We start from the raw sequence: 12,034 nt of genomic DNA, 5'->3' as shown, positions 1-12,034 counted from the left end.
ACCACAGGAGCACTCTGTGAATTCTACAAAGACTACAGATTTCTGAGCTCTAGTTCCAAAATCTTTCACCAAAGTGATTGTTTATTTTAGGGAGCTTTAGCATGCCCACACAAATGAAAATGATAATTTAAAAAAAAAAAAAAAAGTAAACACAGATAAGTTTAAAAGCAGTCTCCAAACCTGAGCTAAGAGTAAAACCGTCTCTGCCCATTTTATGCACAGCTTTTGCAGGCCCAAGAACCTAGTCTAATGAGGAACACAAGCAAGCACCAGAAGGAACATGCCGCCCATGGGGAAACAATATCAGCTTTAAGTTTGCCACATGTTCATGCCTGGGGAATCCCCTTTGAAGTTGCTAGATGATGTGACATCTGTTTCACGCCACTGGAGCGAGACAAACAGCAGCAGTGAGGTTGAAACCCAGACACATCAGAGCATACAGCGCTCTTGAATTCACTATATTTGTTTTATACTTTTTGATTCTCCCTCTTCTGGTGAGAAGGGGCGGGGAACTATAGAGTGTAACATTTAAGTAAAATAATAAAACAGCCTCCCTAAAAGATCTTTAATATTGGTACAATGAACTTGAAAAAGGCAGAGAAAAGGCTGACGAAGTCAAAGAATTATCTTACTGACATCAAAATAAGTAAGTGTTTCAAAAAAAAAAAAAAAGAAAGAAAAAGATATATTCAAGTGGAAATTAAAGAAACTCAGCATGCTATGATATAGCTAGCCTTCAGAGAGTGCCACTCCTAAATGGGAAAGCCAAAAAGGTTCAAGGCACACACTGTTTTTTCGTCATCAGTTGTTTGAATTGTGACTTGATCAATACGGAGCACTGGGAAAATAAAAGCTCCAGGAAGACATTAAATCTTATTTATTTGTAGTTGACTTTCATTTATTTCCTTATACAGATATTGTCATAAAGGGTTGAGCTGAAGTATAGCTCAGTCATGTTAATTCTCTGACTGATTGTCAAGATGCTTTAGCAAAACAGAACTGCTTTAGCAAAACTTGACTATGTCAAGATGCTTTAGCAAAACAGAAGACTAAATAATTGTTCAGTTAATTACACTAGCATACAGGTAGCTCTCTGAATTTTTTTTTTATTATTTTCAATATTTATGCACATATATAACAGGGGGTTTGTTCACCTGCAGATTAGTCCTCACCTTAATCCAGTGCAAATCTGACCATATAGGGCCATCATATTTTAGTGTTTCATGTTCAATAGTTTATGCTTGGACAGTCTGAGGCTGTGACCTATGATATATAAGATAGGATAAATATACATATATATGAGACATTGTCTGGTATTCTGTGCTACTCAGCATCAAATCAATATACATTTTTTTTATTCACCATGTTTGTAATATGATAGTACAAGACCTTCCCAAGTAGCTCAAACTATGCTGAAACACACTGTAGCTGATAGTCTCATCTACACGCACATTTGTAAGTAGGCTTGGGGGCTCATCCATCTGTTCGCTAGTTCTTGTTGTTCATCAAAATGCTTTCGTAAAAATAAATTAACTTTTGAATACTTAGTTTGGTGACAACTTCTTGTTAAAATTAAACCATATTTAACTTTATTTTCTCAATATTTCTCCATATCTTTTGTTCAAGATATTGTTAAAACTATCACCCTTAATTCTATTCCAAATAAAGTAATTAGAATTAAACCAACAGCTGTTAACTGCCCTGTAAACTGAGCAGATTTTAGCCCACTCTAAAAATTCCCTAATAATTGCTGCTGAACGTCTTGGCTGTGTCAGCAAAAAGAATCCAAGCAATAGATGTGTACAGGAACTGAATTACTTGCAGTAATTCAGGTAAGACAGATACATCACGTTTAATAGAAATTTGTTTGTATACTAGTACAGCTGCAAGTGAGTTACTGCAAATGAGTGCAACAGCCCAGCATTTCTCACCACCAGCTGTAAAATAAAATTTGTAAAACTAAAGAGATTGAAAACAGAAAAGAAAAAAAAAAAGCGAAATCGATCCCATCACTGATCACTGAATCTTCCAAAGCACCTGTGGGAATGCTAACAATGTTGCTGTCCTGCTGTCATAGTTTCTGCTAAAGCAAACAGAAGGTTGACTAGTCAGACTGGCAACTTTGATCTGCTAATTGTGATGCCCTGAAGCTTATAACACTAAAAATAAACTTTTTTGTTGAGACAGTTAAAAGAAATAGCAACCCACGTGCATTTACAAAAATATCATATCAAGAAGATTGACATCAGCAGACATGCAGATTTTTCTTCCCCTGGGCACCAAATTGCTGAAGTATATACATGCTCCCTTCTTGGCATAATTGATTTTCACTTTCTGCAGGGTGGCACATTCTTGGAATAGCTTGTGTCAAAGAGAGCATGAATATGCAAGTGAAGGACACGCTAGCTAGGATAAGACCAGAACTCCTTCATCTTGAACCCAAGCTTTAACCCAATTTAAAATAGAATATCAGTTGCCTTTAAATATTCAGTTTAAAAAGACCTCAAATAAAATTAATAAAAAGAGTGCATATTACATTAACATACCTCTGTTCTTTCACGTTATAGTCAAAATCAGACCAAATCGCAAACATTAAAACCAGCTTTTTTATGCTTTTTCTGGTCTGTCTTGGAAAATAAGACATGAGAAACAGTGAGCAGACTCCATCACCTCCAGAAAACGTGAATAAGAATGGAACAAATCTACAACTATAGTAGAAGCAGCTGTTTAACTACACCCTGATTGCCTAAATTATCATTAACACATGACAAGTTGAGGCAGTGCCTTTAAGCAGAGCAGGCTAAGCCAACTATCTTTTTCTGAGATCTTTTCCTTTCATTCACTCCCTGACTAGCTCTCCTATGCATTTAAATGACCTGAGGTCCTCAGACCCCTGCAAGATGTTTCTCTTGCTACATCATTAATTCAATGGAGAAGTATCACTCCTTTTTATGTGCCTTTGAGTTTTTGTTTGTTTTTTTTTTTACATGAAAGCTGATTCATCCACAGCAATCAAGAATATAATAAGGACATCCGTGATCTATTACAGTGTTGTTTCACAACTGGATGTACCGTAAATCTCAATTAGCAGGCAAGATAATTCCTAAAAACTACGGAATTCTATGACTGGAGCATCTATGAAAATCAAGAACCAAACTGACTACTAGTGAACTTCTTCAGGCAGCTGTGCCAAAATAACCATTAAAATCTCAGTCACTAATTAACAGCCACACACCAGTATCATAGGCAATTTGTATCAGATTATGTTACATCTCCTATTTTGGCAGAGGCACAAAAAACTGGGGATTAGCACCATGTCTTCTCTAAATCCTGGGGAAGAGCTTTCCTTTCAATCCAAGGGGGAGCTACAGTACTGAGCATCAGTGAAAAAACAGTTCCACACTGCTCAGCAGTTTACTCTCAATGGTGTCACAGGGCTGACCTTATGCCAGTGAAAACATAGTTTGCTCCACAGATATGTAACTGAATTTTCACAATTAGTTTTCCCTTTCAGGTAGAACTGAAAATAGACATAGCGATGAACCACATTTTAAGTTGTTCTTATATTTTCAGCTTGGTTTGATCTGAAAATTGCTGGATATCTCAGGGGTAGGGCTGGTCAAGACCTCTTCAGCAAAACATTTTAAAAATGGAAAATGCCATTTTCAAACCACAACATTTATTGGCTCTGACAAAACTATTATGTGGAAGGATTCATTGTGTCCCAGGTCAGAGAGAGAGACAAAGGCATGGTCAGTAATAACCACAGACTAATGGTGAGAGCGTTTAACCTAAATTCAAGTCTCAAGCTTAAAAAGCTTTACTCAGTTCAGAATCACGATTTAAAACTCTTTTCTCCCACTCCCATCTGCTGCCAAGTTATTAATATGCCATCAAGTTATTCTGCAGCATGAATCTCTGAAATTCAGAAATCTTCAAATTCATCTAAAAGTGGTTTGAGAACAGCTTTCGTATCTTAAGATTTGTATGCAACAAAGAAATCTTGAATATCTGTGCAGCCCTACAAATAAAACCAAAACCCTAACATTCCCTAAAGACACTTGCCTGGGGCTTTGAAGCTCTACCTACATTCTACTCCTTAAATTATAAATTCTTACAAATGGTCCATGCTACCTTGCATCCATGCAAGAGACCCATGTGAGGCCACTGCTGTTACTGCTTGCGGAGTTTAATGGCTTTTCCTGGACAAATTCCTTATTTCAGGTCCAGACAAAATGGTTCAGTCTATAACCAAGGCCATCAATCAATAAAAACCATGAACATAATGCACATTTTAAATTCACCAATCTTTTTCATGTTCCAAATATTAGGCTATATGCCTCAGAGCCTTACAAAATGCAAGAACCAGAATATACTGCTATACTAGTAAAGGTGACGGGCATACAAAATAGTTTCTGTAATCATACTGCTCTGTAGATATAATAAACTACTGGAACAGAATATCATATAATATGCAAATACAGTGACCTTCTATACCATGGACACTTTCAAGGCCTGTAGGTCTCTGAGTAACAGCTCAGACTCAACCTCAGAGTAAGAAACAAGGCTGTGCACTAAACCCAGTTGTGCTTCAAAGACCAAAGTGATGTGCTGTAGTCATCCTACTGTGTACATAAAAAGGTGGGAATGGATAGATGAAGACTTGATCCCATTTTGTTATTTAATCAACACTATGAAGCATACCATACACAATTATGTCCACTTTCCATGCCGGTTCCTCTGGTTTTGTCCCTCTTTGCTTCCTTCACTGCAGATGCTGGGGCTTTAAATCATGTTGACATACTATGTTAAATGAAACCAAATGTTAATAATCACCAGATCTGCGTGGAAGGTGACCAAGAAGTGACTTGAGTAGCTTGACAATGAAAGCTCCAAAGACATCATTTCTAAGACAGTCCCTTTACATGTAAGGCTACAGCCTCAGATCAGCATTAATGACATTTATAATTACTCGCTTTTCTTAAGTACAGTTATGTTTTAAACATACACACAGACACATTTGAGTAAATTGTTTCCAAAACGCTGTTTTCTGAGACCAGCAGAAAAACCTCATTCCTTCTTCCTTGACTCTCACATCTAACTTTATAATCTTCACTCTGAAGTTGATTTCTCCTTCACTTTCACCCATTTTTTCTTTGCTAATATTCCTCAGTTTCACCAAGTTTTTGACCAGCAACTTTCCACTTAAGAGGAGATGTAACTCTACTAGGAAATTGTATCCAAACGCCGTAAAGCAAAAACTTACTGTCCAAATATAAACACAAAAAAAGTAAGCACAACGGTGTGAAAACATCCTTCATCTCAGAGATGAATACTGAAGCACAACGAGATTAAACAATTTGTCCAGCAAGTCTGTAGGCACAAGCAAGAATAGAATCCAAATACTGCAAATGCCAGTCCAGTTTATTGATCGTAAAAGAATAGAACGTGTTATACTGATGTTAGCCAGTGTAAGAGGGGCTGAAGCAACCTTCAAGGTTGAGGCAGTCATGGAGTGACTGCTGCTGACTCACTCTGCAGTGAGATACTCCTCTGACCAGCTGGATTGAACCACAGCAGCGTTGCCTCAAAAGTAATCTGCAGAACAAGTACAGGCTCTGATGATTAAACCTGCTCTAGGGTCCACCCACCAGTAACATGAGGCAATGCCTAATGAAAACGTCTTCAAAATGCAAGCAATTTGAGAAGGAAGAGAACTTACATAACTGCAAAAACAATTAGACCTTAGAGAGTTTCTGTATCGACAGATTTCAACATTCGGCATATAGATAGCTAAAGGTCATGATCCACACTTTACAGATAGAGAAATAGAAATAAAAGGATAATATGATTCATCTGTTACATGCTATACAAGCTGAATTTAGGTCTTCAACTTCTCTGATTTATAAAAACGTTTCCAACAACATTGTAAAACTACGCAATACAGTGTATGCTAGAAAAGGAAAAAAAAATATATTTCCCTGAACTTGCATTCTCTAATACACACTCCAACGTTTATATACATATACAGAGGTATGTAGATAAACAAGAAATATACACGTATGTACACATACCCCTTTATGTATACATAAAAAAAAATTTAAAGGGAATCTGCTTGAATGCAGAACAGAGGAATACGGAAAAACACTTTGATACGGTGCCAACAAGCACAATATAAGGAACTGTAGAGAACAGGATAAGTCTCAGCCATTTGTCTCTACATATATTACTTTGGATTTTATCAAACTATAGCAAGAATCAGCTCCTATACAATCTGTACTCTGGGGAAGAAGTACAGTCCATCAGCTATTCCAAACCTTGGTAGAAACCTTAGGTGCTCTTCACAGTGCCTATTGTGAGGTTGTATAACAGGCCTTTGCCTATAGAACAGAATACAGATACATGACTCTCAGAGAAGAGAGAGCATGCCTAGCTAGTATAGTTTACCTTAATTCTATTAGAACATTCCTAAATTCCTACATTTCTTAGTTCCAATAACAGGCTAGATCTAATTTCTGATGTCAGAAAAAGCCCCAAAACACAAACAAACAAAAAGATGAGGGATTGTTTTTACAACAGATTGAATCTGTGACTAGAGCTCAATTAACTATGTATGCTTTGCTAAGATTAATGGACGTATACTTCTACAAGCCTCAGCAAATATTTGAGTAAGGTGGGAAAACAGATTAGCACAGAAACAGACTGAGATCCAATACTTGTTTTTCATGTGTACTTATTTGCAGATTTGCTGGTGTTGTTCTTAGCTGTAAATATTAGATGAGTTATTAAAAGGTGTTCATTGCCTTCAGAAAGAAATATTATCATATTTATTATACAGTGTTAGCCTATGTGTTCCTACCTCCTATGCTTTCGATAACCTTTTACAAATACCTTAAAGATGTTTAAACAAGACTTGACAAAACTTGTTCCTCACCCCCCTCTAGTATTACACACTAACATCCTAACGTTAGTGCAGCGGGTCGGACCGCTGGATTCAAAGCTCATGCCGCCTGGGACTTCCTTGGTGTCCCAGGCAGGCAGTTTGCTGTAACTGAGGAAAACCTCTGAGTAAACAGGTACCAGATCTGCTACAACACCTGCATGCTCTAAAGGTTGTGGAGTACAGCCAAGATATGGGAGTGAGACAAACAGCAAAGCAGACTTGGCAGGGAGAAAGAGGACTGACTTTTCAAGTTGTCATTTAAGAGAAAAAGCTCATTTTATTACGGGAAATAAGCTCTATAGTAGACCTGTTAAGATTTGGAAACCAAAAAGGAATTTAGTAGGCAAGCTGTAAAGATGATGAGTAACTACAAATCTCTTTATAATTATTGCGTGTTTAGGATGGATGACAGTGCTTGTCCTCAAATGGTGAGAAAACGTGAATATATATTCCTTATACTCCCAAGTATGTGCATGTTCCCAAATTCGTTTACCCTGCCCACCTACCTAGACTGGCATGCTTACTTCCAAAAAGGCTTTTCCCACATTAATCACCATGGAAACCACTGAAGCCTTCTGCTACATATTGAAACACAGCCAGTAAATCAGAAGCTTAATAATAAAAAAAAAAAATTAATGAATGCCTAGAGACAACGGGGCAAATACTGAAACATACCAATTCAAGTATGATGAAAAACAGAATGGGGAAAAAATATAGAATCATAGAACAGTTTCCATTTGAAGGGATCTTCAAGATCATCTACCTCCAACCCCCCTGCCATGTGCAGGGACACCTTCCACTAGACTACCACATACGTTTCTATGGGGGAAGACTGCGAAAATGACAACCCTCAGTCGTTCCTGAGTTTGTAGGGTGGCTGGATGTACCCACGACCGAGCGTTTCTATGGGAGATGAGATTCTAGATACACACCCAGCCTGCTTGTGAAACAGCAGGGCTTGGTCCAGCGCCAGCCCTGCAGTCCGTGACCAGCCCAGGACTATCAGATGACTGGTCCTGGCAACGTAGAAAGAGAAACAGCTCCAGCAGAAGAGAGAATAAAAACAGCTATTAGCAGGGAGGGCTGGGCGGCATCCCTCGGCGGTGTGCTCATTACGGCGGGCGCTGCCACCCGTGCCGGCGTAAACAGCCTTACGGGGGGAGAACGGCAGCCCCGGGCCCTCAAGCCGCCTCCCCCGCGGAGCGGGGAGCGGGGGGGATACGGGGCACCCCGGGCCGCCTCGGGGCGGCTTCCCCACGGCCGCGGGTAAGGAGCCTTCAGCGACCCGCACAGCGCCTGGGGTGTGCAAAACGAGCGGCCTGCTCCCTTAAGAACGGGGTGGGGTTTTTTTCCAAAAAACAACCAAAACCAAATAATCTATAAAGATCAAATGTTTAAAAAAAAAAAAGTACCTTCGGGACAAGCACCGGCGGTCAGACCAAGGTGAGCCCGATCCCCCCGGAGAGGGAAGAGGCGACACGTTCCCCCCCGCGGGCCACCGGCCCGACCGCCCCCACAGGCGCGCGCCCCCTCCCCACAGGCACGCACCCCCCACGCCCCCGCGCCGTTGGCTCGGCTACGTTTGAACCGGCCACGCTCACGCTCAGCCAACGGGCGCGCCGCGCGGGGCCCTGACGTCACGGGCGGCGGGAGCGGGAGCGGGGCCGGGGCGGGCCGCGCCGCGGCGGCTCTGCTGCCGGCGGGCAGAGCTGTCACAGCCGCGGGGCCGCCGGCGCTGCCCACGCGTATGTACACGTCGCCCAGGAAAATGAGGGTAAGTGCGGGCGGCCGGGCGCTGCCGTCGGGACCCCCACCTGCCGCGTGCGGACACCGGGCGGGTGGGGAAGACACGGTTCGCAGCGGGGAATAGCCCCGGTGTGGCGGCTTGATAGTACCGGCGTGGGGGGGGCGGTGGGGGAACCCCACCACGGTCAAAGGGAGGGCTGGGTTTGCCTCAGAAATTCCTCCGCGGCCGGGGGATGCCCGGGGCCGGCTGACCGCCGCCGGCGGGAGGGGTGCAGGTGCTGGCTGAGGTGCTGCCCGCCGCCGCCCACCCCCGCAGAGCCGGGGGTCTTGTGGTGCGTGCGGAGAGCACCGCGAGTTTCCCAGGAACGCGTGGATGAGAGGGGCCGAGCGCGCCGTGGCGGTTGGGAGAGGTACTAACGGCCCTCCCGGGGGGTCTGCCTGCCCCTCGGCGCGGGATCGGGGCCCTCGGCCGTTCCGGGGAGGCTGGAGCCGGCAGCGCTGGGAAGGGCTTTTCCCCCCCAAGGAAAGGCTGGGCGCCTTGGCAATCCGGCGGGGGTCATTACAGGGTCTTTAAAAACAGAACTGATGCAACTATGCTTAAAAGGAGTTAAAAACACTTGGCGGCAGAAACGGGATGTTTCCTCCTAAAGCACCTTTTCAGTGGTGGTTAGCTTCCCTTACCCTGTACAACTTCGTGTTGTTAGCCAGCAGCGCCCATCAGAGCCTGTACAGCCTGAGAAGTAGCTTTCAGCGCTATTGCTATGGTCCTTAAAAGGGAAAAAAAACCCAAATGAGTGGCGAGTTAGATAGCCTGCATAGCAAAGCTGGCTGCTTCATCGTATGCTCCAGTGATGTGTCAGATTGTCCTGCACTGCAAAACTGAGGCCTAACAGATAAATCTGTGAAATACCGAGTAACCTTAATGCCTGTTTGTGCAGAATCGTCATTTTTCATTTCTTTTGATACACCATTAAGTCCTGCATTTTCTGTTTTATTTGACTCTGTATCCTGAAGTTCTGAAACTGAGCTCCGCTCAAAGTTGTCTCCCTAGTCACTATTAAAACAGCTGCTATATTTTAACTTACCGGGAATTACACTTCCCTAATATCTGTATCACATATGAATTCATAAACGTCTTCTGGTTAAAGCCACAAAAATGTTCTAGTTATCAGCCTGATATATAAGTAAATTTGTCACCTTGATGAACAAGTATAATTAATACTGGTATTTTTTTCCTTATGAACGCACCCAGCATTCATCGGAGCTTAAAAACAGAAAAAGTGTTTTGTATCCCAGGTTGTAAACGTAAATAATCACTTTGAATCAGAGTTTGAGAGGAAGAAGGTATTCTTCTATTGCAAGGCACAAAGTACAGTTATGCTGTGCAATTTTTTTTCAAGTGCTACCTAAAAAAAAAAAAACTTAAATCCCCCTTATAGCATTTAAGGTTTTCAGTTCTTAAACTAGTTTTTGAAAAATTGCTACAGAGAGGACTTACGTCCTTATGACATGAGTGCGGTTAGAAACAGCTGTCAGTTTGAAGGTACTAGTAATGGCCTAATCCCTTTTATCTAACCAAGTGCTTTTCAGAGCATGACATTATCGTGTTTGTTTCATAGAGGGTGAAACAGCAGCTAAAGAGTTAACACTGCCTTCTTTTCACTTTACCTCTGAACAGTCTTAACTATTTCAGCAGCCAGGGGGACCTGTTTTGATACCGATGCTGAACAGTATTTTCAACCTTTACATACAGTAGCAGGATGTTTTGTTTAGCTTTCTGCATATATTTAAGCAGTAGCCCAGTTTAAAACAAACAAACAAAAACCCCCACAGTTTACTCACAGTTGGTAACTACACTATATTGATATAGCTTGTGGCCAAGGGGAGGGAGGTGGAAACCCCAAACCTTCGTGTGGTTTTTGTGTTGCGACAGCAGGTTTGTTTCTTAAGCAAAAGTCTCCAAAGAGACTGTTATTAGAGTTGTATATAACAGTTCATGTCACAGCATTTCAGTTCCACCCAGTTCATGGTTTCATGTACCAAAAAAAAAAAAAAAAAAGGCAATTTTGTTCAGACAGTACGTCCCCCACTGTTTCCAGTGAAATTCACGTGCAGGAGAAGATGCATTTCTGTCAAGACCTGGGTTACATCTAGCTAGAGAGATGGTGAAGGATTTATCATCACAAGTCAAGTATTTTGGCCAAAGATCTGACTCCAAAAAGAGTAAAAAGAGTGACATTAAGGCACAGTATTTTTTGTTTGTTTGCTCAGTAAGGCGCTGCTTCAGTATCTTTGAAATTCAGAAAGCATTTTACATTTTCATCCCTGTGTAGTTTCATGCATAAAGAGCCAGGGGAAAACCGGGGAGAAAGGAAAAATCAAGTACAGCGAAGAAAATTCTTACAGCTTCTACATCTGCAGCCTTAGTGACATAGTTTAAAATGCACTTTAAACCCCAAAGCCAGCTTACAGATGTGCAAGTGCTTGTTCAGAACTTGAGCTCTAATGCCCAGGCTGCTTTCAAGAAAATACGTAATTGCATTTAGTGTATGCCTCTTTAAAACCACACATAAGACATCCTGGAAGAAAGCTTAACCTTTTTTTTTTTTTTACTGCTTCTGCAGGAAACTATGCCCCAGACGCCAATATTTTCCAGCATGCTTGGTTCCAGTTGTAGTGGACAAGTGCAGCCAGATATGGGAGAAAGATGCGTGGACCCTGTTTATCAGGATGGGAACCTTGTTTCTGGATCACTGGAGGCCTTGATAGAGCGCCTGGTACCCACCATGGACTATTATCCAGATGTAAGTAGGCACTGATGGTTTCCCCCCCTGCCCCCCATGGTTTTACTGCATTAGTATCTGGATTGGCGTTCCCTCAAGAAATTCTACCTCTGTCTGATTCAAGATTAAGATGTAGGCTAAAGATGCATTTATTTTACTTGGCATACTCATTCACTAAAGATATTGCTCAATGGGGATACCGTCCTTTCTGTTTTTAAATGAGAGCACTTTTTAGAAAGATAAAGCCATGTTGAACCCAAGTGGGTGCCTTAAGAACCAATTAAAAGCGGCATTAGCCACAGATTTTTCAATCCCTCTAAGCTGCTTTAGCTCTAATGCAGCCAAGATTAACTACTAACTGGCTCCTACCTAGGGCAAGAGACCTAAAACCAACTCTAGGTTGTTGGGTTTTTTCCCCCCTTAATTTTCCATGCATCTCCTAGTTAGGCCATTGGAAAAAAAAAAAAAAAAAACACAAAAATAGATTTTAATTAAAATGCTCTCTTTCTCAAGACATCGTAATGGGCCAGCACTGTAATAATGTATGTTCCTGAGCCTGAAA

At 41.7% G+C, this 12,034-nt stretch overlaps 1 protein-coding gene across 5 annotated transcripts in view; it reads left to right on the top strand.

The window, feature by feature from the left end:
• RASGEF1A (RasGEF domain family member 1A) overlaps positions 1-12,034 on the top strand; it is a 171,513-nt gene that overhangs the window by 135,009 nt on the left and 24,470 nt on the right. For 4 of the 5 annotated variants that reach the window (XM_063338874.1, XM_063338873.1, XM_063338870.1 and 1 more), the window contains one exon: positions 11,314-11,493. In XM_063338874.1, coding sequence (XP_063194944.1) covers positions 11,314-11,493 — 180 coding nt within the window. Of the gene's footprint in view, positions 1-8,565; positions 8,718-11,313; positions 11,494-12,034 lie in introns of those variants that run through there. The other variant, XM_063338872.1, reaches the window with a different exon arrangement.

Source organism: Chroicocephalus ridibundus, chromosome 6 (assembly GCF_963924245.1).
Source record: "Chroicocephalus ridibundus chromosome 6, bChrRid1.1, whole genome shotgun sequence".
Classification (NCBI taxonomy): Eukaryota; Metazoa; Chordata; class Aves; order Charadriiformes; family Laridae; genus Chroicocephalus; species Chroicocephalus ridibundus.
The sequence above is the reverse complement of the archived record's forward strand: the minus strand, read 5'-3'. Positions and strand labels throughout refer to the sequence as shown.